Here is a 26481-nt window from a genome sequence, read left to right as displayed (position 1 = left end):
GCGTCTGCCTTTGGCTCAGGTCGTGATGCTAGGGTCCTGGGGCTCGGGGGTGCCTGGGTGGCTCAGTTGTTAAGCGTCTGCCTTGGCTAATGTTGTGATCCCAGGGTCCTGGGATCGAGCCCCGCATTGGGTTCCCTGCTCGGCGGGGAGCCTGCTTCTCCCTCTCCCACTCTCCCTGCTTGTGTTCCCTCTCTCGCTGTGTTTCCCTCTGTCAAATGAGGTAAAGGAGAAGGAGTTACACATATATAACTACATATATATCTGTGTGTGTGTGTGTGTGTGTGTCTCTCTCTCTCTGTGTCTGTGTCTTTCTGGGATAGATCCAGCGAATGAATATGTCGATGCTAGAAAGATGGTGATTAAACATGGTCCCTGGCAAGGGTGAAGGGAGAGAAGGACATTGCACACCTAGAGAGATGAGCCTTTGGTGGTTTGATGGGAAGAAGTTTACCTCCTCCACAGACAGGTGTCAGGAAGGAAAAGGAAAGTGCAAATACAAGTGCTATTTTGGGTCCTTTGGGCAGGAATCCCAAGAGATTCTTTTTTATATATTTTTTGTCATTTAGGTAAAGGTTATTTTAAAACAGGGATGAGGTGGTAGTAATGTAGGCATTAAAAGGAGAGGTGTCTGAGTAGGGATTCACTTTTGAAACAGTGGTAGGAGAGTAACAGCTTAGTGCAGGGAAGGGATTTTAGAAAAATCTTGCCCCCCCCCCCCCCCTTTCCAGCTTCCCAGAGCAAGGAAATGAGCATCACTCCCTTGAGTGTGGTATCTGTGGCAGAGAACCAGAAGCTGTTGAGAGAACAGAAGAGGTTGAGAGAACATTCGGTGAAGAGGTCAGGGTGTGGAGTAGTTTCTTGACAATTCAAGGAGATTACATGGAGTGTGATGGGTAGTTTGGCTGGAGGGTCTTGGGGGTGAGTCTGGGAATGGAAGCAAGGAGAAACCAGAGCATCAGGGAAGGAAGGAGTTGGTGGCCAAGCATAACAGGGATGAGAGATAGGGTGGATTTATTGGCCTTTATGTTTTTATTAAAACTTCAGTCCAAGAATGGTTTTGTGTTGATATATGAAGTGTCTTAGAATGATAGCACTTCTTGGTTCAGCAACCTCATGACCTTTGCCTATAGTTTTAGATAGAAACTTCATATCACAAACAGTTGGTCTCTGGGCTTTGGCATAACTCCTCTCTGAGTGGAAAGGAAAGACTCAGATCGGCTCAACTACTTGGAGGAATTCGGTGGCTTTTTATTCAGCAGAACTGGACCAGTGTGCAGAGGGGAGGTGCTGACAGGTCCTGCATCCTGGTGCGAGTGATGTAACCAGCTCCCAGGGAAACACATAATCTTAAATAGGCAGTGGGTTTGTTTCTTTAGGAGAGATGCCTGGAGGTGGAAGTACTGGAAGGCTTAGGAATATAATTTTATGACTTTTTAAAAATTAAAAAAAATTTTTTAAGTAATCTCCACACCCAATGTGGGTCTTGAACTCACAACCCCGAAATCAAGAGTCACCTGCTCCACCGACTGAGCCAGCCAGGTAGGTACCCCTAATCTTATGACTTTTTATATGGTCAAATTACTTTTCAAATGAAACATCTTTGTGTTTTTTTAAATTTTCCTCCAGTTTGGTGTTAATAATTGAATCTGGTCAAAGAATTTGGAAATGGGGCTGCTTCTTTAAAGGTGTAGAACTGTGACTGCAGAATTGGACAGTATCTAAACAAATTTCCAAGACCACCCCTCCTTTCTTATGTGGAAGACCAAACAGAACATCCATTGTGTCTTACTCAATTCTTCAGCTTCAGAGAGGGAAGATGCACTTGACTCCTACCCCGTTCATTACTTTTTCTCTTAAAGTAACTTTGACAAGCTGATTTCTAGTGCAGGCACAGGCATTCAAGAGTTTTGACCTAACTTTTATCTTCTGAGATCAGTCTTGCATTAGAGTTGTTAAACAATTCTAGAATTGTTAAACAAAAAAAATTGTTTTTTTTACTTGCTGTCATAGATTCAGGGTATATTGAAATTTCAGCAGGTTCTGGAAGAGTTCTTGTAACTCTTTTTCCCCTCTTGTAGTCTTTCAAGATGTGCCCCCATGGAGTTAGGTTCATAGGAGAGTATTTATTGCCACTCGGAAGCTTTCCTGAGTAATGCATAGATTGTTTTGGAGGACAGTCTTTCAGATCAGGGTATCATGAAGTGCTGAATGATATTTTAGAGTTTCTACTTTGCATTAATTTTTGTGTAGGACCCGGCGAAGTTATATAATAAGCACTGTGCTGCTTTATCACAGACACCGACTTGTTTTGTTTTGTTTTGTTTTTAATATTCAATTTGAAGGGGGCCAGTGGTGCAATGGATAATGTGTCTGTGGATCAGAGAATATTTATTCAATTTATTTAAACTAAAAACAAAACAAAAACAGTTTACTTATTTCTCCTGCCTTTCACCCCCTGCCTCTTGCAACCACCAATGTGTTCTCTGTATCTATGAGCTTGGTTTTTTGGTTGTTGTTTGTTTTAGATTCACATATAAGAGAGAAAATGTGGTATTTGTCTTTCTCTGTCTGATTTATTTCAGGTACCATAATACCCTCAAGTTCCATCCATGTTGTCTCAAAGGCAAGATTTCATTCTTTTATGGCTGTATAATAGTCTAGTGTGTGTGTGTGTGTGTGTGTGTGTGTGTGTGTGTGTGTGTGTGTACACACATACATATATACCGTATCAGTGGATTGTTTCTGTATCTTGACTGTCATAAATAATGCTGCAATGAACATGGGGGTGCATATATCTTTCACATAAATGTTTTCATTTTCTTTAGGTAAATACCTAGAAGTGATATTGCTGAATCATACAGTAATTGTATTTTAAAATTTTTGAGGAACCTCCATATTTTTCCAATTTACCTTTCCAACAACAGTGTACAGGGGTTCCCTTTTCTCCATATCTTTGCCAACCAACATTTATTTCTGTTTTTTTGGTTTTTTTTTTTTATTATAGCCATTCTAACAGTGTGAAGTGATACCTCATTATGGTTTTATTTTTTTTAAGATTTTATTTATTTATTAGACAAAGAGCACAAGCAGGAGCAGCAGAGGAAGAGGGAGAAGCAGGCTTCCTGTGGAGCAAGGAGCCTGATGCAGGGCTTGATCCCAGGACCTTGGGATCATGACCTGAGCCAAAGGCAGACGCTTAAGCAACTGAGCCACCCAGGCGCCCCACCTCATTATGGTTCTGATTTGCACTTCTCTGCTGATTCATGATGTTAAGCATATTTTCATGTACCTGTTGGTCATCTGTATGTCTTCTTTGAAAAAAATGTCTATTCAGATCTTCTGCCCATTTTTTAATTGGATTGTTTTTTGGTATTGAGTTGTATGAATTCTTTATATATTTTGGATTTTAGTCCCTTATCAGATAGATGATTTGAAGTTACTTTATCCCATTCCGTAGGTTGCCATTTCATTTTGTGTATGGTTTCCTTTGCTGTGCAGAAGAAGCTTTTTAGTTTGTAGTTCCACTTGTTTATTTTTGCTTTTGTTGCCTTCACTGTTGATGTTGGATTAAAAAAATAATTACTAAGACCTATGCCAAGGAGTTTACCACCTATGTTTTCTTCTAGGAGTTTTATGGTTTCAGGTCTTACATTCAAGTCTTTAATCCATTTTGAATTAATTTTTGTGTATGCTGTAAGATAGTGGTCCAGTTTCATTTTTTTGTATGTGGCTGTCCAATTTTCCTTACACCATTTATTAGAGACCATCCTTTCCCCACTGTATGTTCTTGGCTCCTTTGTTGTAAATTAATTGATGATCTATGTTTCGGTTTATTTCTGGGCTCTCTATTCCATTGATCTATGTGTCTCTTTTTATGCCAATACCATACTATTTTAATTACTATAGCTTTGTAATATAGTTTGAAATCTGGAAGCATGTCGCCTCCAGCTTTGCTCTTTCTCAAGATTGCTTTGGTTCTTCTGGGTCTTTGTAGTTTCATAGAAGTTTTAGGACTGTTTGTTCTGTTTCTGTGAAAAATACCATTGGAATTCTGATAGTTGCATTGAATCTGTATATTAGGATAGTACAGACATTTTTACGATAATATTTTTTCTAATCCATCGGCATGGAATATCTTTCCATTTATTTGTGTCATCTTCAATTTCTTTCATTACTATCTTATAGTTTTCAATATGCAAGTCTTTCATCTTGGTTATTTTTAGGTATTCTTTTTGATGGAATTGTAAATGAGATTGTTTTCTTAATTTCTTTTTTTGATACTTCGTATCAGTGTAAAGAAACACAACAGATTTTTGCATGTTGATTTTGTGTACTACAACTGCTGAATTTGTTTATTCTAACAATTTTTGGATGGAGTCTTTAGAGTTTTCTATATATAAGAAATATCATGTCATCTGCAAATAGTGAGTTTTACTTCTTCTTTTCCAGTTTGGATGCCATTAGTTTCTTTTTCTGGTTTAATTGCTCTGGCTAGGACTTCCAGTACTATGTTGAATAAAAATGTTAAGAGTGGACATCCTTGTCTTGTTCCTGATCTTAAAGGAAAAGCTTTCACCTTTTCACTGTTAAGTCTGATCTTAGCTATGGGCTTGTATTATGTGGAAGTACATTCCTTTTATACCTGCTTTGTTTAGGGTTTTTATTATAAATATATTGAATGTTGATGTTGAATTTTTTTTTTAAAGATTTTATTTACTTATTTGACAGAGAGAGACACAGCGAGAGAGGGAACACAAGCAGGGGGGTCGGAATGGGAGAGGGAGAAGCAGGCTTCCCTCTGAGCAGGGAGCCCGATGTGGGGCTCAATCCCAGGACCCTGGGATCATGACCTGAGCCGAAGACAGATGCTTAACAACAGCCACCCAGGTGCCCTGGATGTTGAATTTTTCAAATGCTTTTTTCTGCATCTATTGAGATGATCATATGATTTTTATCCTTCATTTTGTTAATGTAGTATATCACATTGATTTGTGAATGGTGAACCATACTTGCATCCCTGGAATCAATCTGACTGGATTGTGGTGTATGATCCTTTCAATGTATTGTTGAATTTGGTTTGCTAATATTTTGTTGAGGATTTTTTCATCTTTGTTCATCAGGGTTGTTGGCCTATAATTTTCTTTTTTTGTGGTGTTTTTGTCTGGTTTTGGTATCAAGGTAATGCTAATCTTATAAAATGTGTTTTGAAGAGTTCACCTCTTCTGTTTTTTGGAAGATTTTGAGAAGGATTGGTATTAAATTGTCTTTGAATGTTTGGTAGAATTCACCAGTGAAGCCATCTGGTTTTGGACTTTTATTTATTGGGAGGTTTTCAATTACTGATTCAATCTCCTTGCTAGTAGTTAGTCTGTTCAGATTTTCTTTTTCTACCTGATTCAGTCTCGAAAGATTGTATGATTCTAGAAATGTATCTATTGGCATATAATTTTTCATAGTTGTCTCATAATTCTTTGTATTTCTTTGGCATCAATTGTAACATCTCTTTCATTTCTGATTTTATTTGAGTCCTCTCTCTTTTTTTCTTGGTAAGTCTAGTTAAAGGTTTGTCAATTTCAAAGAACCAGCTTATGGTTTCATTGATCTTTCTACTCTCTGTTTGTTTATTTATTTATTTATTTTAAGATTTTATTTATTTATTTGACAGAGAGAGTGCACAAGCCGGCGGAGTGGCAGGCAGAGGGAGAGGGGAAAAGCAGGCTCCCCGCTGAGCAGAGAGCCCTACGTGGGGCTCTGTCCCAGGACCCTGGGATCATGACCTGAGCTGAAGGCAAACTCTTAACTGACTGAGTCACCCAGGTGCCCCTCTACTGTCATTTTAGTCTCTATTTCATTTATTTCTGCTCTAATCTTTGTTATTTCCTTCCTTCTACAAGTTTTGGCCTTCATTTGTTTTTCTAGTTCCTTACTATGTAAAGTTACGTTGTTCAAGACTTGTTTCTTGAGGTAGGCATTTATTGCCATGAGTTTCCCACTTAAAACTGCTTTTGCTGCATCATATAAAGTTTGGTATGTTTTATTTACATTTTTGCTTATCTCAAGATTTTTTTTTTTATTTCTCTTTGGATTTGTTCTTTGACCCATCTGTTGTTCAGTAGCATGTTGTGTAATCTCCACGTATTTGTGAACTTTATAGTGTTTTTCTTGTAATTATTTTCTTGTTTTATGCCATTGCAGTTAGAAAAGATGCTTTGTTTAATTTTAGTCATCTTAAATTGATTGACTTGTTTTGTGGCCTAAGATCTGTCTTAGAAAATATTCCATGTACACTTGAAGAATGTGTATTCTGTTGCTTTTGGATGGCATATTCTTTATATGTCTGTTAAATCCACTTGTTGTAACATGTCATTTAAGGCTGATGTTTCCTTATTGATTTTCTGTCTAGATAATCCATCCATTGATGTAAGTGGGGAATTAAATCCCCTGCTATTATTGTATTGCACTCTCTATTTCTCCCTTTAGGTCTGTTAATATTTGCTTAATATATTTAAGTACTCTGTGTTGAGGCATAAATCTTTACAAATATCCTCTTACTGGACTGATCGCTTTATCATGGTATAACACACTTCTTTGTCTGTTATTCTTGGTTTTAAAGTTTATTTTGTCTGATATAAGTATGGCTACTCCAGCTTCCTTTTAGTTCCCATTTGCATGGAATATCTTTTTCCATCCTTTCCCTTTTCACTCAGTGTGTGCCCTTATATCCGAAGTGAGTCTCTATAGAGCAGCATGTAGATGGGTCTTGTTTTTTAATACATTCAGCCACTCTTTTCTTTTGAGTATAGATTTTAGTCCATTTACATTTAAAGTAATTATTGGCAGATATGTTTTTATTGCCATTTTGCTAATTGTTTTCTGTTTTTGTAGTTGAGCTTTTCTCTGTTCTTCTCTTTTTTTTTGGTTTGATGACTGCAGTGGTATGCTTATATTCTTACTTTTATGTATTTACTACTGGTTTTTGACTTGTGGTTACCATGAAACTTAGATATAACAACTTATATCTATAATAGTCTACTTTAAGTTGATAATACCTTACATTTGATCCCATTCTAAAGCTCAGCATTTTTGCCCCCCCACCATGTTTTGTTTTTGATATCATATTTACATCTTTTTATCTTGTATCCCTTAACTAATTATTGTAATCATAGTTATTTTTACTGTTTTTTTCTTTTAACCCTTACACTAGCTTTTTAAATAATCTATGACCTTTACTATATATTTACTTTTCCAATGAGATTTCTTCTCTCACATGTGTTCTCATTACTAATTAGCAGTTTCTTTTCAGTTTCTTATTTATCTATTTATTTTTAAAGATTTATCCATTTGAGAGAGCGAGAATGAGAGGGAGAGAGAGAGGGAGAGAGAGAGAGAGAGTACATGAGAGGGGGGAGGGTCAGAGGGAGAAGCAGGCTCCTCGCTGAGCAGGGAGCCCAATGTGGGACTTGATCCAGGGACACCAGGATCGTGACCTGAGCCAAAGGCAGTCGCTTACCAACTGAGCCACCCAGGTGCCCCTCTTTTCAGTTTAAAGAAGTCCCTCTAACCTTTCTTGTAAGGCCATTTTAGTGCTGATGAACTCCTTTAGCTTTTGCTTGTCTGGAAAATTCTTTATCCTTCAATTCTGAATCGTAATTTTGCCAGATAGAATATTTTTGGTTTGAAGTTTTTTCTTTCAGCACTTTGAATATATCATGCCATTCCCTTGTGACCTGTAATGTTTGTGCTCAAATATCTGCTAGTAGTTTTATGAGGGGGGTGGTCCTTATATGTAACAAGGTTTCTTTCTCTTGCTGCTTTTAATATTCTTTCCTGTCTTTAACTTTTGGCATTTTAATTATAATGTGTTGTGGTGTGAATCTCTTTGGCTTCATCTTGTTTGGAATTCTCTGGGTTTACTGGAGCTGGATAGCTGTTTCATTCCCCAAGTTAGGGAAGTTTTAGCCATTATTTCCTAATAAGATTTCCACCTCTTTCTCTCTCTTTCTCTCTTCTTCTGGGAGGCCTATAAAAAGTCAATGTTAGTTTGTTTGATGTTGTCTTGTAAATCCCTTAAGCTATTTTCACTTTTTTAATTCGTTTTTCCTTTTGCTTCTTTGATTGGGTGAGATCTTTGTCTTTGAGTTGCCTGATCCTTCTGTTTTATCTCATCATCTATTGAACCCCTCTAGTGTATTTTTCAGTTCAATTCTTGCATTCTTTAGCTTTGTGACTTCTCTTTGGTATTTTCTTATATTTTCCATTTCTTTGTTGAAGTTTTAACTGTTTTCATCCATTCTTTTTTTCAAGTTCAGTGATCGTCTTTATATCCATGACTTTGGACTCTCTATCAAGTACATTGCTTATCTCCATTTCATTAAGCTATTCTTCTGAGGTTTTTTTTTGTTGTTGTTCTTTCATTTGGAACATTCCTCTGTTTCTTCATGTTGCTTGACTTTCTGTGTTGGTTGTTACACGGTTGATGAAACAGCCACCTCTCCCAGTCTCAAAGGAGTGGCCCTGTGTAGTAGATGAAACTTTTCATTCAGCCCTACTACAGCTCTTGGTTGTTTCCCAAACCTCTGTGCTTGTCCAAACAGCCTATTATATTTTAGTAGCTCCTGGTAGTTGAGGATGTGCCAATACCTGTCAGTGTCCAAAAGGGGAGATTCAGGTTGACTGAAAGCCAGACCCTCAGGCAGCAGCTTTAAAAACATGCAAATATATATATATAATCCTGAGGGGCCACATGTGTAAGCCCCACTGGCCACCAGACAGGCAATCTAGAGGTGTGCCTTGGGTGGCAGTCACAGAAATTGGGACTCCAGAAGAGTGTATAAGCTCCTTTTGGGGAGATACCAGTGAACTGGAGCAAAGCAGAAGGAGAATGCCAGGATGGTGTTCACAGCCCAAGTTCCTTTAGAGCAGCACTGTAGGTCGCTGAATGTGTGCCACACCTAAAATATTGCCCCTCAGTCTGAAGCTCCAGAATAAGCAAGTGACCTTTTTTTACAGAAAGACTGGGGCATGTGCCTCAGTCTGCTGTCTTTGAATTGCCCTGGTGGTAGTAGCCTGCCAAGAATCATCCTCTGATTGCCATAGTCCTGTGGGATCCAGGAATGCAAGACCCTTCATCCACCAGAGCCAGGCAATCAAGTGGTGTCTCCTGGATGTCAGCTGCAAAAACTGGGCACCAGACTCATGGAAAGCTCCCCTCCAAGAGTCAGTGTCACTCTGGAGTGTGGCAGAGGGTGAGCATGATGAAAGCACTTGCCCTCCGAGGTCTCTGGAAAGGATTAGTCAGCTTCAAGATGCATGCTTAATTAGAACCCTACCTCTCAGGCTACAGTCCTAATGATTAATAGGTTCCCGTGTGGAAAGACCAAGCTCCTGGATCTGTTTGCCTCTTGCTATGCTCTAGGGGTCGTAGCTAATGAAGAATTTTTTGTCCATTGGTTACAACTTAGTGGGACTCATGAGTGTAAGCCTAACAGGCCCCAAGAATCAGGCAGTGTAGAGGTGTCCCTTCTACAGGAGTCACAAATACTGGGGCACCAGATTAGGAGTATGAGCTCCTTTTTGGGTGACACTGATTATTACAATCCCATGTGACCAGGAACATGAGCTCCTCTGGCTTCTAGCATCAGATGATCAAGAGGACTGGTAGTAAGAGGTCAGATACTCCTTGAAAGTAGAGATCTCTAGGAAGGGGCCTCTGGGCAAGCAGGGTCTGATAACTCTGGAGGGTATCCAAGTGATTTTGTTCTGAGAAAGCACAAGCAGGGGGACTGGCAGGCAGAGGGAGAAGCAGTCTTCCTGCTGAGCAGGGAGCCCAATGTGGGACTCGATCCCAGGACCCTGGGATCATGACCTGAGCTGGAGGCAGACTCTTAACCAACTGAGCCACCCAGGTGTCTCTCCTTCTTTCCTTATAAGGCCGCTTGAGATCCTGTCTTCAGAATCCACCTGGCTTTAGTCTTTTTCTGACTCATCTATGTCATCACCTACTGCCTAAAGACATATGGGTGCCCATAATGGGGAACATGCACATTTCTCAGAGTAATAGCAGATCTGTAATATAGATACATCATAGGTACTGTTCAAACATTTCCTTTGGCGTTGGTGGTATAGTGGTGAGCATAGCTGCCTTCCAAACATTTCCTCTGTTATCTGTAGCTACATGACCCTGAGAAGGTTTCCGTTGTGTCTGTATTTCCTCACTTATAAAGTGGGTAGTTCTTTGAGTTAAATAAGTGTGCATATAAAGGACTTCATAAAATGCATTGAACAGAGCTTAATGAAAGGTTGGCAGTGAGGCTAGATGACAAGGATAGACTTGTGGGCTCAGAGGTTTCTAGGGCGGTGTTCTTTGTTGCTGAGTTTATTAAAACATTGGAGGAGATTGTAGTTCTTTTGTGTGGGTGTGTGTAATGAGTAGGATCAACTCATAGTAAGGAAAACAAGGTGTCAGAGCCTAAAGCCTGGGAAGATGAACTTGAGATGAAAGACTTATATTTAAAATTGAAAAAAATCATGTTATATGTATACTAGTATGCAAATGAAAATAAATGCTTTCAGGTATTGATCCTTTGTTATGAATATGGCATGTAAAATAGGAGGGTGTTGTCATATTTGGGGAAAGGATTAAATGAGTTATTGTTAAATTTTGAGCCCCAGTACAGTGCCTGGCATGTAAAGCCTTCTAAGGCAATAGTGGATATCTAATAGGTTTACCTTTGAGGTAAATTTTGTGTAGATTCAGAACATTGGTAGGAGGCTGAGGATTAGGGGAGAATAAAGATGTACATTTGAGCAAAGACTACCCTGGAGTGTTTGAGTTGGGAGGAAAACGGGAGATTTCTAGTATAATGCTGTTGGAGCTGTTGTGTGCTCTGCAGGCGAAGACAAATGTGAAAAATTAAGACAAGAGGTACATAGAGCATGACACTAATGTGTTTGAAAATATAATTAGATCTTTGTTTACTAATTCAGGCTCTACAGAAGGCCAAATGAGAAGTAAATTTGATGTAAGAAAGCAACTTACCCATTATGGCTTGAGTTTTTGTTTCTTAACAAAACTCTTAAGCACAGTTTTACATATTTATATAAAATGCACAAATTTTAAGGGACAGTTTGTTTAATTTTGATAAATTCAGTCACAGCCTCATCAAGATATTACGTCCATCACTCCTGGGCAATGTCCTGCCCCGGGCAACTACTAATATGACTTCTAACACCGTAAATTATTTCTCCCATTCTAGAACTCATGTAAATGTTGTCTACAGTAGGTACTTTTTTGTGTCTGGCTTCTTTCCCTCAGCGCAGTCTGTGTCCTTCTAAACTTTAATGTAAGGGAATGCCTAATTCTTTATATATACTGGTGTCAGATACTAATTTGCTTTGCAACTTCAAAATCACAGTGTAACATCTGTGTAAGTAGCCCTACTAGTGTGAAAAACACTAGTGCCTATTGTCCTGTTTCCTGTGGTGTGTCATGCAAAATTACCATATAGAATCTGTATTTAAAGAGGAAAAAAAATCTCAAGATAGTTTAGTCACAACCAAAACTCATCCTGCTTGCATCATTTTAGAGTACGGAGTTTACTTGACACACATTTTGGCTTAGTACTTAGTAGGTAAAAATTTTATATGAAAGAAGGTATGTTGGAAAGAAAAGGTCTGATTCTTCTCATTTTTGTATGATGCTGAAATTTTGATTTGCCTAGAGATTGTATATCATCGAGTCTTACATTAATATCCACTTGTTCATTAATGGGGTGGTCCACCTTTCCCCCCAGTTCTGTAAAAGTGTTACCTTTGTCCATTTGTTATAAAGGTCTAAAATAAAAAGCACTGTTTCTATTGGATGGTTAATTCCTCTGGGGAAAATTGGTTATAAAACTCTGGATCAAAGTGTGAGAAGTAAATTTCATTTATTTTAACATGAGATTCCAACTGATTGAGGTACTGACCATATTTAATCAGTGCAAATTATAAAATTTGAGGTCAGAAAACCCTTGTTAAAGTTTTAAATATGTTTGTGTAAATTTAGATCTTAATATGTGCAGTAAAAATATTTTACTTTCTCAGTTAATTTTTAATTTGGGTTAAAAGGATATGCATTCATCAGTGTAAAGTGACCACATTAGTTTGTATAGTTGCTCATCTCTTGTGATAGTATTTCCAAAATAAATCACACTATCTAGATAAGCTTTTGCAAGATGGTTTTGGTTTTTTTTTGGGGGGGGGGTTATTGTACTTTAAAGATTTTATTTTTAAGTGAACGTGGGGCTTGAACTCACAATCCTGAGATCAAGAGTCACATGCTCCCCCAACTGAGCCAGCCGGGTACCCCTAAGATTTGCAAGTTTAATCTCTCTCTAGGTATGAAATTATCTGCAGAAAATATGTGTAAACTTCCTAAAGAAATATAATATGCTTTGAAAAAATCAGTTTCTTCCAACAGAATAATCCTTTTGTTACACTATCAAAACTAAAATTTTGCATATTCTAGACAGTGTTTTCTCTCCCCCCTTAGTTGTATGTGAAAGTCAGCTGTTTTTGAAATTTTTGGTTTTCATTTTTTTAAGTGGGGAAACTAATCGTCCATACTAATGTTAAAACTTGGTTTCCATTCTATTTTAGGTTTCTAAAAATTGAGTAATAGCATATATGTACCATAGTAAAAATACCTATGTGGGTTTTTTTTTTTTTTCTTAATGCCTCTTACGAGCTGTTTTTGCTCACAATCCTTCTGACACCAAATATGTGAGTTTTCCCTTCTGCCCAACTGCTGATTCTCTGGACACTAACTGGTGTCTTAAAATTCAGTTCACTTCTGACACTAGCTGCTCAGAGTTAGTGCTGATTGCACAGTCTAAGGGCTTAGTCCCACAAGACTGTCCTGACTTCAGATGCCCGTCACAAGTCCCATGTTGCTAGCTGTACTTCGGACCAACCAGCTACAAATTGGGAGTTCCCATGATCCCTTTCTCAGGTTTGATGATCAAAACCTTTGATTTGCTAGGATGGCTCACAGAACTTAGGAAAGTGCTTTACTTACGCTTACTGGTTTATTATAAAGGATACAACTGAGAAATAGCCAAATGGAAGAGATGCATAGGGCAAGGTATGGAGGGGAGGTATGGAGGATGCATACAGAGCTTCCATGCATTTCCTGGGTGCGTTCCTACCCCCCACACACACCAGTACGTCAATACCTTGATGTATGTGCCAGTCTGGAAGTTCCATTATGTGAGCATGATTGGTTACATCATTGGCCATTGGTGATGGAACTCCATTTCTAGCCCCTCTCCTCTTCCCAGAGGAGGGTGAGACTGAAAGTTCTAACTAATCATATGGTTGTTGTGGCAACCAGACCCAGTCCTGAAACTATCTGGGGCCTCACCAAAAGTCCTCTTACTAGCATAATAAACTCAGGTATGGTTGAAAAGGGTTTGTTATAAATAACAAAAGATGATCCTATCACCTCTGTCACTTGAGAAATTTAAGGATTCTAGAAGCTCAGTGCTGCTGCTTCTTATCAAACCTATTATGATTTGGGATACAGGAAAGTAGAAAATGGAGAGGAGGAAGGTTTCAATGTTGGTTTGCTTTATGGATTTTTAATTGTAATCTTCAATTTATATTTAAAGGGGAATTCTAAAATACAACAGAGTGGGGTGCCTGGGTGGCTCAGTCAGTTAAGCCGCTGCCTCTTGATTTTGGTTCACGACATGATCTCAGGGTCGTATGACTGAGCCCTGCATCGGACTCCAAGCTCAGTGTGGAGTCTACTTGAGGATTCCCTCTCCCCCTCTCCCCCTCCGCCAGCTCGCATGTGCTCTCTCTCTAAAATAAAAAAATAAATACATCTAAACAATAAAAATAAAAAAATAAAATGCAGCAGAGCATGAAGATATTCCTTGCAGTATTGTCCATATTCCAGGATATAATCTCAGTGTATCATATTTGGGATAGTAAATAAATTACATCAATAGCATGGGCTATTAAGATGCTATTAAATAAGAAAATGATGATTATAATACACGGGGAAAATTTTGATACAAATTCAAATGAAAAATTGTAAAGGGAATGAATGTTAAGCCTCAGTTAAATGCCAGTTATATATCATTTAATCCTTACTATTACATAGCGTAATCAAAATATGGAAGTTTCTGCTGTCACAACTATCCAACAAACATATATGCACATGTGCAAAGAACAATGTGATGTGATAAAATAAAGACTTAAGTTGGTAGAATCATGGGTATCATTTAGGGATTGCATTCAACTGCTTATAAACAAACACCCCCAAACAGGGCCTTAATTTTTTTATGTAAAAACCCCTGAAGAAGGTGATCTGTCAGGGTCTTTTTTTTTTTTTTTAAGATTTTATTTATTTATTTGAGAGAGAGAGAGAATGAGAGATAGAAAGCATGGAGGGAAAGAGGGTCGGAGGGAGAAGCAGACTCCCTGCTGAGCAGGAAGCCCGATGTGGGACTCGATCCCGGGACTCCAGGATCATGACCTGAGCTGAAGGCAGTCGCTTAACCAACTGAGCCACCCAGGGGCCCCAATCTGTCAGGGTCTTAAAAACCTTCTTCTTTCTGCTCTGCTATTCTTAATGTATTGGTTTAGTCATTGTTTCTTCATGATTTTAAAATGGGTTCTTCACCACCAATGTCATCTCTGCCTTCTAGGCAAGAAGAAAGGGAAGGTCCTAGAAAAAGGCTCCTGCCAGATGATTCTCTCTGGCAGAAAAAACCCCCAAAAATGGTTTTTTTCTGGAAATCTCTAGGGTCTTTTACTTTCATTTCAGAACACAACACCCAGTTGCCATTAGCTGAAAGGAAGTCCAGAAAATGTATTTCTTTAAAGCTGGGCATAGTGCCACCTGGAATAAACGAGAGTTTATGTTGGTAAGGAAGGAGGGGGAGAGGACATTAGATAAGTAATTGGCAAGTATCTGCCAAGCTCTTTTTCCTTGAATATTGTGATGCTTTTAATAATAAAAAATACACTGTCTGAGGCAAGAAAGCCATCTGGTAGTGCGTGAGATGTTAATGGCCCCTGATGATCCCAGTTCCTTTTTTTTTTTTTTAAGATTTTATTTATTTACAAGAGAGAGAACGAGGGGCAGAGAGAGAGGGAGAAGCAGACTCCCTGCTGAGCAGGAAACCACATGCAGGGCTCCATCCCAGAACCCTGACTGAGATCATGACCTGAGCCGAAGGCAGACACTCAACTGACTGAGCCATCCGGGAACCCCATGATCGCAGCTTCTTAACTGATTTTTGGATTGTCTAGATCCTTTCAGTTTTCTCTTTCTCACTCAGCCTTAAACCATTATATCCTAGAAAGTCTGTCTGTAGAAGCAGCAAATAGGTGGAGTTTTGTTACTTTTTATGGGACTTACTTGAGAGTTCAGAGAAAAATGCAGCATTGAAACGTTGAGTGCTGCAGCATAGATTTGGATACTGCGAAGAGATTATGCAGGAGCCTTCTGTGAGCCTCAGTCCTCATGTGGAAAATATAATAGTATGACCTGCAGTGCTACTTCACAGGGTTTTTGTGAACATGAAATGGAAGAGGTAGTGCCTACATTTTTGTGTAGAGTAATACAACTTACACCGTCAGACCTATTATCTCATTTGGTGGTCCAGAGTCACACACCCATTTCATGGTGCAGGTTAGACTGGGGCTTAGGACTCCTTGTAATGTGTCTACCCTATGCAATGGCTTTACCTATGTAAGTATTCTGTAATTCAGCATTTTATGTTGTTATTTCCATACTAACATAACTTGATGGGTGAAAGTGTGGTGGTAGGTGGGAGGATCAAATTAGATCTAACGTAAGTAAATCTCTGCAAACTGCAGAGCGATGGGATAATGACACAAAACATTCATGGGATACAAATGACAAGGGAATTATTTAGGGTCAGGGTGACAGATCTAGAAAGAGGGATTGTGCTTACCAACTGTTCAGCCATTTCAGCTATTGATGTTGGTTTATGCTGGAGTGTTCTCTTTGCTGGTCCATCAGTACCAAGTTTGAAGGAATATATTTCCTAATATTTTATATGTTGATAGAAAAACAAATGTGAAATTGTACAAATCAAACACAGATTTTAGAAAATTGCATCTAGAGTGTCACCAATAAAAGTGGTTATAATAGTTCTATGATTTTTTGGTGACAGATGGATATTTATTGAGTTGAACATTAAAGCAATGTTCTGGTTGCTGTATGTATTTTATTGATATAAATATTTTAAAAGCTTAAAAATTAACTATTTACATATAGATTGTTTAATTTTGAAACTTTCTAGGAGCCTTTAATATAACACTGTTTTACAAGTTGTGTGTTTTTTCTTTTTTTTTTTTTAATATGTTATGTTAATCACCATGTTTTTTCCTTTCTCTCCCCTCAGTGAGTTACCTGAGAGAGAAGAAGGTGAAGGAGAAGAAACTCCAAACTTCAGCCACTGGGGTCCACCAAGAATGTATGTTGATGACATTATTGGCTTTCTCAGGAGGACACGATCAGTTAGTTGCTCTTAAATTTCATAGTGTCATGTGACATGTACTGATTAAGAAATTGCCATCATCCACATGTAGGCTGGCCTAAATTTTAGTTTTGTCTTATCTAGGGATTTTTAGCCAGGCAAAATGGCTATAGTCAACATTAAATGGAAAGTTTTATAGTTTTTCAGAAAAAGCAATTTACAAATGTCCCTGTATGATAGTAACCACTGGACTAGGTATACTTTATTATTGCATCACTGCCTCGAATGCAGTAAAATTTCTTCCCTTTTTTTTTTTTTTTAATAACAGCAACAGTAGTTGAGGCTTCTAGCATGTATTCATTTATCTCTATCCTCCTTTTGTGTTCGTCCAAGTGTGTGCCTTGTTTGAGCGAACAGAATATAAAAGTCTTCCATTAGCTGCTCTATTCTGCATGCATTATTAATCCCACAGTACCCACCCACATGGTCTGTTTTCTTCTTGCACTTCTGTGTTTTGTCTTAAAGACTCTTGGGTGCTGTTTTCTGAACTACTTTTTAATTTCAGTTAATCATTGGCCACATCTGCAGTCTGAGTAATATTCATAACCATTTGAAGGGCAAGTTTTATTCCATACTCTATTTTAAAAAGTGATGTGGAGGTAGGAAGAAAAGAGAGCCTGCCAGCTTTAAGAGCAAAATCTGTCCCCTACTTAAAGAAGCACAGGTTAAACCTGCTGACGGGAAAAGGCAGCTTGGGCAAGAAGCCTTTTAGTGGCAAATTTATTTTATTGTGAAAGTCTGTGCTTTTTGCCAAAATGATAATATGCGACTTTCTTGATTCGCCCCCCCCACCCATTTGTTATTTCCTTCATCCATTCTTTGCTGATATTAGGAATGTAGAATTAAAGAACTAATTATAGAAAATATGTTGTGGTAGGAGATGGGAACATTAAGGCCAACGAAAATCTCTGAATATTAAGAGGGTGTATTTATTGTTTTAGAAATCTTTTTCCAAATTCAAGCTTTCACGTGTGCCGTGAATGATTGATAATGTCCTATGATTTTGGAACTAGGTACAATTTCGAAAATTGTAAAAATATATTCATATAAAATATGAGTCACAAGAATATGGTCCAAATCGAACACTTATAGTGACAGTCCAACAAATTATATTAACTTGCTCGTAAGTGAATTTATTTTCTTTTTACAGTGTTGAGATATTTAGGGAACCCAATGTGTCTCTTGGTATTAGTATTGTTGGTGGACAAACTGTCATAAAACGCCTGAAGAATGGAGAGGAACTTAAAGGTATATTTATCAAACAAGTTTTAGAAGACAGTCCAGCAGGAAAAACAAATGCTCTTAAAACAGGAGATAAAATACTTGAGGTGAGTGATGTTAAAATTCCATTTTTGTTTGAAACCTACTTTAAGACAGTAATCATTTAACTGGAAGTCCTTCCTTCATTTGTTGGGGTATATGTGGATACATTTGGTGTATTTTCTTTCAGTGCCCTAGTTTTTATGTTGTTTGCATAATTTTATGAGATTCTAAAGTTGGGGTGGTTATCATATAGCATAGACAAAGGATCAGCTGACTAAAAAAATTTTTACAATTTAACAGAATGAGTCAGCTGGCGAGCATTGTGTTTCTCCCATAGTCTTTAACAAACTCTAATTTTTTTCATCATTTAAAAAATTTCTAATGTTCTGCTTTTAAATTGAAGTATAGCTGTCATACAATGTTACATTAACTTGGCAGGTGTACTAGGTATACAACATAGGGATTCGGCAATTCTGTACATTATGCAGTGCTCTCCACAAGTGTGGTTAGCATCTGTTGCCATACAACATTATTACAATATTATTGACTATATTCTCTATAACAGGCTCTACATTGTATAAATATGTGTCAGTGGGATAGCCATGCTCATCCTCCCAGCCTCCATTGGAGGAAGGGGTGACTCCATTGTTCACACGTGGTAAGCTTTACAGAGCAGAGTTTAGGGCACATCAAGGCGCTGAGAACGTCCTGAGGTCTGAATCTCACATATTTCTTTGCACTGGGTTTATTGGATGGACATCATATTAAATAGCTTCAATCCCAGAATCGTGTTCTTGATACGTGCTTTATGATGCTAAACTTCAGCTGTGGTGCTTTAGTTCTGATAGAATGAAAAGAGCCCTGAAGGTCACGCGTTGAAGTCTTGATTGTGCTGTTTATTTTGTATCTGTTCTTGGACATATTAAACCCACCTTATTCTCAATTTCGAAATAAAATGGAAATGAGAATCTGAAACCCGTAGCATCATTGTGAGGATTAAAGCCAAGAACTGTGTAAAATTGCTCTGAATATACAAATATTAAGGTTATATTTGTGTTTTTGAAATTAAAAGAAGATACCAAACACACTGGGGATACGGCAGTGAAGAAAATGAGCAAAATTCCTACTCTTAGGTTATTTACATGGTAGTGGGGAAGATAGATAACATAGGTAATATGCAGAGTGTTAGATTGTAGTAAATAGCAGAAAGATAAGGAGGAACGAAGGGTAGTGGAGGTGCTGATTGCAACCGATAGATAGCTTATAGAAGATGATGTTGGGACAAATACAGGAAGTGAGAGAGTGAGCCATGTGGATGTATAGGGGAAGAAGTCTCTAGGCAGAAAGAACTAAAATGCTTAAGCTCTGAGGTAGGAGTTTGCTTGACTATGTTGAAGGAACAGAAAGAAGTCCAGCACCACTGATGTAGGTAGAGTGAGCAAGAGAGTGTGAAGAGAAAAGTCTGAGAGGTAATGTGAAGCCATATCACAGAGAGCTTGGAAGGTTGTCCATTATAGAATTGTGAATGTGTACGTATTTTAAAAGGATTACTCTGACTTCAGGGGCAGGTGTGGTTTCCTTTATTTAGTATTTGCATATATAGCACATTGTTTTTTTCATTCCTTCATTTTTACCCTTACAATTTTGTTTTAGTTGTATGTTTTATAAGCAACATATAACTGGATTTTGCTTTTTTTTTTTTTAAAGATTTTATTTATTTGAGAGAGAGAGAATGAGAGATAGAGAGCACGAGAGGGAAGAGGGTCAGAGGGAGAAGCAGACTCCCTGCTGAGCAGGGAGCCCGATGTGGGACTCGATCCCGGGACTCCAGGATCATGACCTGAGCTGAAGGCAGTCGCTTAACCAATTGAGCCACCCAGGCGTCCATGGATTTTGCTTTTTTAAATCTACCTTGATAATCTTCATCTAGTAAATAACTGACACGGATTCATTTTTTACTTTGATTACTGATATATTTGAACTTAATTTTTAAATATATATTTTGTGTTTTGTGTGGTCCTTTTTCTTCCCAACTTTCTATTTTGAAACTGTCAAAGGAAATTGTAAAGAAATTTGCAAGGAAGTCCCAGGTACTCCTCCCTCAGCCTCCCCCAGTGTTAATGTGTGACACAGCTATAGTGTAATAGCAAAACCAAAATACTGATATTGGCACAACACCAGTTATATATGCACTGATGTATAACTTTGTGTATTTTTATAGCTCTACACAGTTTTATCACATGTGTAGCCTTGCATAACCACCCCCACAATCAAAGAAACTCAGCTGTATCACTGTAAGACTCCCCTGTGTTGCCCTCTACAGCCATTCATCTCCCCTGCCAACCACTAATCTGTTTCTCCATGTCTATAATTATGTTATTTCACAGTTGTCACATAAATGGAATTATGTATTCTGCATCTTTTTGAGATTGGCTTTTTTCATTCAGCATAATTTCACTGAAGTTCATTTAATTTGTTGTGTCCATCAATAATTCATTCCCTGTTACTGTGACTGAGTACTTCTATGGTGTGGAGGTACCACAGTTTAACCATTCACTCATTGGAAGACACCTGGGTTGGGGTGCCTGGGTGGCGACTCTAGGTTTCGGCTCAGGTCATGATCTCAGGGTAGTGCAGTTGCCCTTCGTTGGCTTCTGTGCTCAGCGGGCAGTCTGCTTGGGACTCTCTCTTTCCCTGTGCCCCCCCCACCCCCACCCTGTGCTGGGCACTTGTGTTCTCCCTCTTTCTTTCTCAAATAAATAAATAAATCTTAAGTGTGTGTGTGTGTGTGTGTGTGTGTGTGTATAAAAGGCACATGGTTTCCAGTTCTTGGTTATTATGAATAAAACGTCTATAAACATTTGTATACAAGTTCCTAAGTGAAAATAAGTCTCCATTTGTCTGCAGTAAATGCCCAAGAATGCAATTGCCGGTTTTATGGTAAGTCCATTTTTAGTTTTGAAAGGAACTATTTTCCAGAGTGGCTGTACTATTTTACATTCCCACCAGCAATATATGAGTGGTCCGGTTTCTCCACATTTCTCATCAACGTTTGGTGGTGTCACTATTTTTCATTTTGGACATTCTCATAGGTAGATAGTGATATCTTGTTGTTCTGAGTTTCCCTAATGGCTAATGATAAAGAACTCTACATGCCATCTGTACATGTCCTCTTTAGTGAAATGTTTGTGCATGTCTTTTGCCTGTTTTCTAATTGTATTGTTCATTGTTTTATCTTTTTAAATTATGTGTTTTCCCCTTCATCTTTCTCTGCTGTGAGTTGAATACAAAGTATTCTCTTACTTATCCATCACTTATATACTAATAACCCACTGTTTTGTCCCAGATTTAATAATTTCTTTAAACCGACAGCAGATTTGAAATGTTAACATTTTAATATTTATTTTGTCAAGCATATGGAGTCATTTGTTTACTTTTTTTTTCCTGTGAAAAGCATTACTCATTTGTTTTGTTTTTAAGGAAAGCTTAATAATCATTTCTCTCTGCCTTGAAACAATTGCATAAAGGAGCTAGATCTGTATAAAAAAGAATTTGTTGACCTGGGAAGTTAGCAATTAATTTAATTTTGGGAAATGGGTCTTACCTGTGTGAATGGACATACTTTTGGGTTATACATTTAAAGCTGAGAAAAACTTAAGATTATATTTCTGTTGTAATATAACAGAATTCCATTTTTTCCCTAACTTCCCAACTTCAGTGATTCCCATTTAACCCTGTGGAAATGTGTGTTGGGGAAACAAAAGCTGATTATTACTCGAAGATGAAATGGTTCTATAGCTTCTACTTCTCTTACTGTTGAATGTTTTGGGGATTAGGTTATTCATGAGAAGCTTCACCAAACTGTTGTGATAGCTTTTAAGCTTCAGTTAAATTTTTTTTCTATATTGGTTTACTATTACTCATATCCTTCCTGGGTTCAAATGGGAAAAGATGTTTTCACAGAAAAGAGGTTTTCACAGAAGAGAAGGTTTCATTAAAACCTTCCAGGGGATATCTGTCAGAATAAAAGGCCAAAGTTCTTGCCAGAGCCTCTGCCTGGTCATGTGGCTTCAGCTGCCTCCCTGACTGATCTCTCTGCACTGGGCACTACACTCACCTGCTTTTAAACCCCTCTCCCACACCGGGGTCCTGTCTCCTACCTTCGGGCCCTTACATCTGTGTCCCTCAGCTTCAGGTGGGCTTGCTTTTCTCCTCACCATGCTCTGACGCAGTGATTGATCATCCTTATCACTTCCAGCTCCTTGGATCCCCTTTGCTTTTACTGAACTTGTCTGGGGAAACCACATCGTAGTTAAATGCAACTCTTGGCTTATTTCAGGTCCCTAGCGTGGCTGGAGAAAATAACCAGCTAGGCTGTCTGGTCTCATTTTAAATTCATGAGCTCCTTCTCAAGTGAGTCTTTAGTTCTGCCTTGAAATCCTGTAATATTTCTCTAGTTGTTTCACTCTCCTGCTTCCAGAGGTAACTCCTTCACACCTCCTAAACTGCCTTCCTCCATCTTAATCTCAGTTTATGGTACTTGTTTCTTATTTCATGGAGAAAATAGAAGCAGTAGAAAAAGGAACTTCCCCTTGCTCTCACTGCATGCCAAATCTTTTTTTCTAACGGTATCTGTAACAACATATGAACTATTTGTGCTTCTAACTAAAGCCAGTCTCCCTAACTTGTGCCACGGAAGTCATTCCCTCTTCAGTGTCCAAGGACTCACTTCCTCGGGTGTCACTTCTCTCTCTAGCATGCATTTTCCCTCTCCGCCACACCATGATTACTGTAATACCTCCCATCTTAAACACGAAAGCCAACCTTGATCCCACAGCCTTATCCACCTACATTCCTATTTCTTTGGTCTCCTTAAAGCAAAGAGGTATTCAAAAATTGTCACTATCCACTGACCATAAGCCACCCCAACATTTATTAAGGCTTTGTTACTTTATCGGTTTGAAAAATTGGTTCTGTTAAATATGGTAGATACAGAATGCTCTTGGAGATTTTGGACATGTTTGCAAGTTAGGTTGTCTGAAATTTGTATGATAAGGAGCTGTGTATACTTATCCCAATTTACTGAACAGAGAACACTTTTAGTAAAAACCTATGGATATTTTCATGGTTCTTTTTTAAACATGATTTGAGAAATGTTCAACTAGTCAATTAAAATAATGGACAATTTGCTTAAAATATCGTACTTCTCAATTTGAGAGAAGAGTCCAGACCGCCTTCCCCTGTCCCCACTCAGAATTCTGTGCTGTTTAGTGGCAGAGGTGACATCACAGCTCAGAAACTTCTTAAGGTTCTGTCACTGACCGAACTACCTATTTTGGATAATTATATTTAACCAGGGCTCTTATTATTAAGATATTTGTCTTACTCACTTTTCTGGAAGGTGGAATGTTATTTTCCTTAAACATGTTCTTAAACAAGCTTTTTATGGGCAAATCTTTTTTTTTTTCTCCCCCTTTTTTTGGCTTTGGTCTAATTCATTAGACTGGCTGTTCTCATCACTAGATAATACATGTGAACTCTATAGCTTTTCTAATTGAAATGAAATTACTTCTCTGTTTTAGGTGTCTGGAGTAGATTTGCAGAATGCCTCGCACAGAGAAGCAGTGGAGGCCATTAAGAATGCGGGAAATCCTGTGGTGTTCGTTGTTCAGAGCTTGTCATCCACTCCAAGAGTATGCTTTAGTTGATATTTTCAAAAAAATACTCTATATATCTATGGACCAAGCTTTTGCCTCCTTGTATTTTTCCACTTATTTTCATTTTGATCCTTCTATTGCCTAGAAAAAGCGTTACTTCATAAAAATTTAGTTATTGACTTCACTTTCCCCTTTTTTACTTTGATTTTGGTCTTTTGGTTAACTTTGAGTCATTCCAGTCTGCCTTGGACTAAGTTGCAGGCTATGGAGTCAGACCTGTTTTCCGTTCCTTAATTCCCTGTTGACCAGCTTTGCTAACTTAGAGACAAGTTACTTAACTTTTCTGAGTCAGTTACTTTGTTTATAAAATACTTCGAACATAAAGGGGGTCAGATATGAAAACGTTCTAGAGGTGCCTTCATGCTCTGTGTAGTTATTAAAGAGTGTAAAAATACAGACATGGTACATTGTTGTATGTTCTGTTGGACATCCTGAATTCAAAACTAGCAGTATTTAATCATAACACTTTTATCTGTAATAAATTACTGTTTCAGTATGGAATTAGAACTTTGATACATAGATGTCAGTGGCAGGATATGTATTTTATTTTGCAATATGCAGCAAAAATATCACCCCTAAGCCCTGTGACTGGAAGAAATGTTTATTTTTCCTTTTCATAGTGGAAGACAGCTGTTCAAAACATAGGCACTTCTGAACAGTAGAAAAACTGCATTTTTTTTAAAATGCTTTTCAGTAAGTGATGCGGTGCTTTTCGACCTTTTATATGTCAAGGCATACAGGAAATAATATTTGTATGGCAACCTGGGCGAACAGATGTTTGGCGGCCCTGAGGGTGGGGGCGGGGCATCAATACATTTTGACATACTTGTAACCTGCCTGCTCACAGGGGGCTATAAGCTCACCCCTCTGGGGCAGCTCTGCTGGGGTGCGCTCTGTTGCAGTATGACCCCTCCCAGTCTTAGTGCTGTGTTTATACTGACAAGACTCACTGAGAATGATGAACTGAGTAACGTCTTCTCATTTTTATACAATTTGAAATTTGGGGGAATACACTTTTTAATTCTTGTTTTTGGAATCCACCTTTTAGCTCTTAAAATATTGAGAAGGTCGTTGAGGCTATCACTTTTATTTCTGGAATCTGAGTTCCGTAGGAAAATTGGCCAGATTATTCCTTGCCAAATGGTACTTCAAACCCAAAGAAACAGTTTTGAGCGAGAATGAGCCAATTACTTGATACCTTTAGGTGGCCCCTTGTGACTGCCCTGCCAAAAAATATTCAAAGCAAAAAAAAGGAGGATATAAAGTCAACCAAAAAGTCCAAGCATGCATTTAATCCATCCTTTGCCGGTGAGCTAAGGTGGAAATTATCGCTTAGATGACACAAACAGTGCAATTTCTTTCACTGCTCAAAAAAAGAATTAATCTTTTTAGCACCATGTCATGCTCAAGTCACTTACTCCCCATGCAGCACAATAGGCTGCCACATTGTACATTTAGTTCATCAAGCACTGAACTATCTCTGGTTCTAGTCGAGGGAGCACATTCAGGTGATGGAGTAAATTTCTGTGTCCATGACTTGTTGCATTTTTTAACAGAAAGTGATTCTTTTTTTTTTTTTTTGTAAGATTTTATTTATTTATTTGACAGAGACACAGCGAGAGAGGGAACACAAGCAGGGGGAGTGGGAGAGGGAGAATCAGGCTTCCTGTGAAGCAGGGAGCCCGATGCGGGGCTCAATCTCAGGATCCTGGGATCGTGACCTGAGCTGAAGGCAGACGCTTAATGATTGAGCCACCCAGGCGCCCCACACAAAGTAATTCCTGTTGAATGAAGCATTGAAAGGAATCAAGTTCAGTATCTTTGCAGAATGACCCTCTCTTTGGCTTATTTACTGTTGCAAGTAGTATTGGTCATCACAGGAATAGAAAATACAGCCAAATGCTTAATCATTTTCGACCACTTTACATTCAACTTTGAGACTTCCTGCAAAACCCCAAAGAAGTCATTTTCTGACATTGGGATCATCAAAGCCCCTATGTCTAAAGTGCCCTGGTCACATGGAGATTGTCATCAACATCATGAATTGAGCAGTGGTGTTTATATTTGTACTTTTTTTTTATTCTTTGAGTTATATTTTACTTTTTTATATTTGCGCTTTTTAAAAGATGCTTTCAGCTGGGGCGCCTGGGTGGCTCAGTTGGTTAAGCGACTGCCTTCGGCTCAGGTCATGATCCTGGAGTTCCTGGATCGAGTCCCACATCAGGCTCCCTGCTCAGTGGGGAGTCTGCTTCTCCCTCTGACCCTCCCCCTCTCATGCTCTCTCTATCTCATTCTCTCTCTCAAATAAATAAAATCTTTAAAAAAAAAGATGCTTTCAGAGTATCACCAACACATTACCTTTTTAAGCTTTTTCTTCTGAATTCTGCTGGAAAGAAATGTGCGTATCCACTTAGATTTATTTGGCAAATGCTTACTTGAGAGCAGAACTGATGATTTATACTGTACTCCGCTATAGAAAGTTTTTATGCCAGGGTATTCCCCCCCTCCCACTTAATAACATAACTACATTTCACATATTATTTTTCCACATTTCAAGACAAACCTGTTTGAAATTGGGACCATCATTAAATTTCATTAGATTTATTATCCTATGCTGCTTTCTATTCCCCTGTATTCCATTTGTTCTTCCCTAATACCATGGTTTCATAATGGCACCTTTTTAAACTTCATATTAAACATATAAAAATACAGTTTTTACTTTCACAAGAAACATGCTGTCTTCTACTTTTATTAAAGATGCAGTCTTGGCGAGCCTTTTGTCTTCCAAATTTGGCTAATGATACATTTACAGAGATTTATTTCTGTGCTATTCAAAAAAACAGTGTAAACCTTACGGGTGGCAGCTGACATTATTTCCCATCCCAGAGCTTCTGCTGTTCAGCTTCAGCTGGTTTTTTCCATGGTTTGAGAAAGTAGGTCCA

General features: G+C 38.3%; 1 protein-coding gene across 5 annotated transcripts in view; it reads left to right on the top strand.

The window, feature by feature from the left end:
* The window catches only part of PATJ (PATJ crumbs cell polarity complex component), a 335447-nt gene that overhangs the window by 103373 nt on the left and 205593 nt on the right, over window positions 1–26481 (top strand). For all 5 annotated transcript variants that reach the window (XM_028106828.2, XM_088022976.1, XM_088022975.1 and 2 more), the window contains 3 exons: window positions 16425–16496; window positions 17710–17887; window positions 23405–23515. In XM_028106828.2, coding sequence (XP_027962629.1) covers window positions 16425–16496; window positions 17710–17887; window positions 23405–23515 — 361 coding nt within the window. The remainder of the gene's footprint in view (window positions 1–16424; window positions 16497–17709; window positions 17888–23404; window positions 23516–26481) is intronic.

Source organism: Eumetopias jubatus, unplaced genomic scaffold (assembly GCF_037043125.1).
Source record: "Eumetopias jubatus isolate StellerSeaLion01/CBP00866 unplaced genomic scaffold, mEumJub1_p1.0 scaffold_4, whole genome shotgun sequence".
Classification (NCBI taxonomy): domain Eukaryota; kingdom Metazoa; phylum Chordata; class Mammalia; order Carnivora; family Otariidae; genus Eumetopias; species Eumetopias jubatus.
Note: the sequence above shows the minus strand (reverse complement) of the source record. Positions and strands in the feature narration are given on the sequence as shown.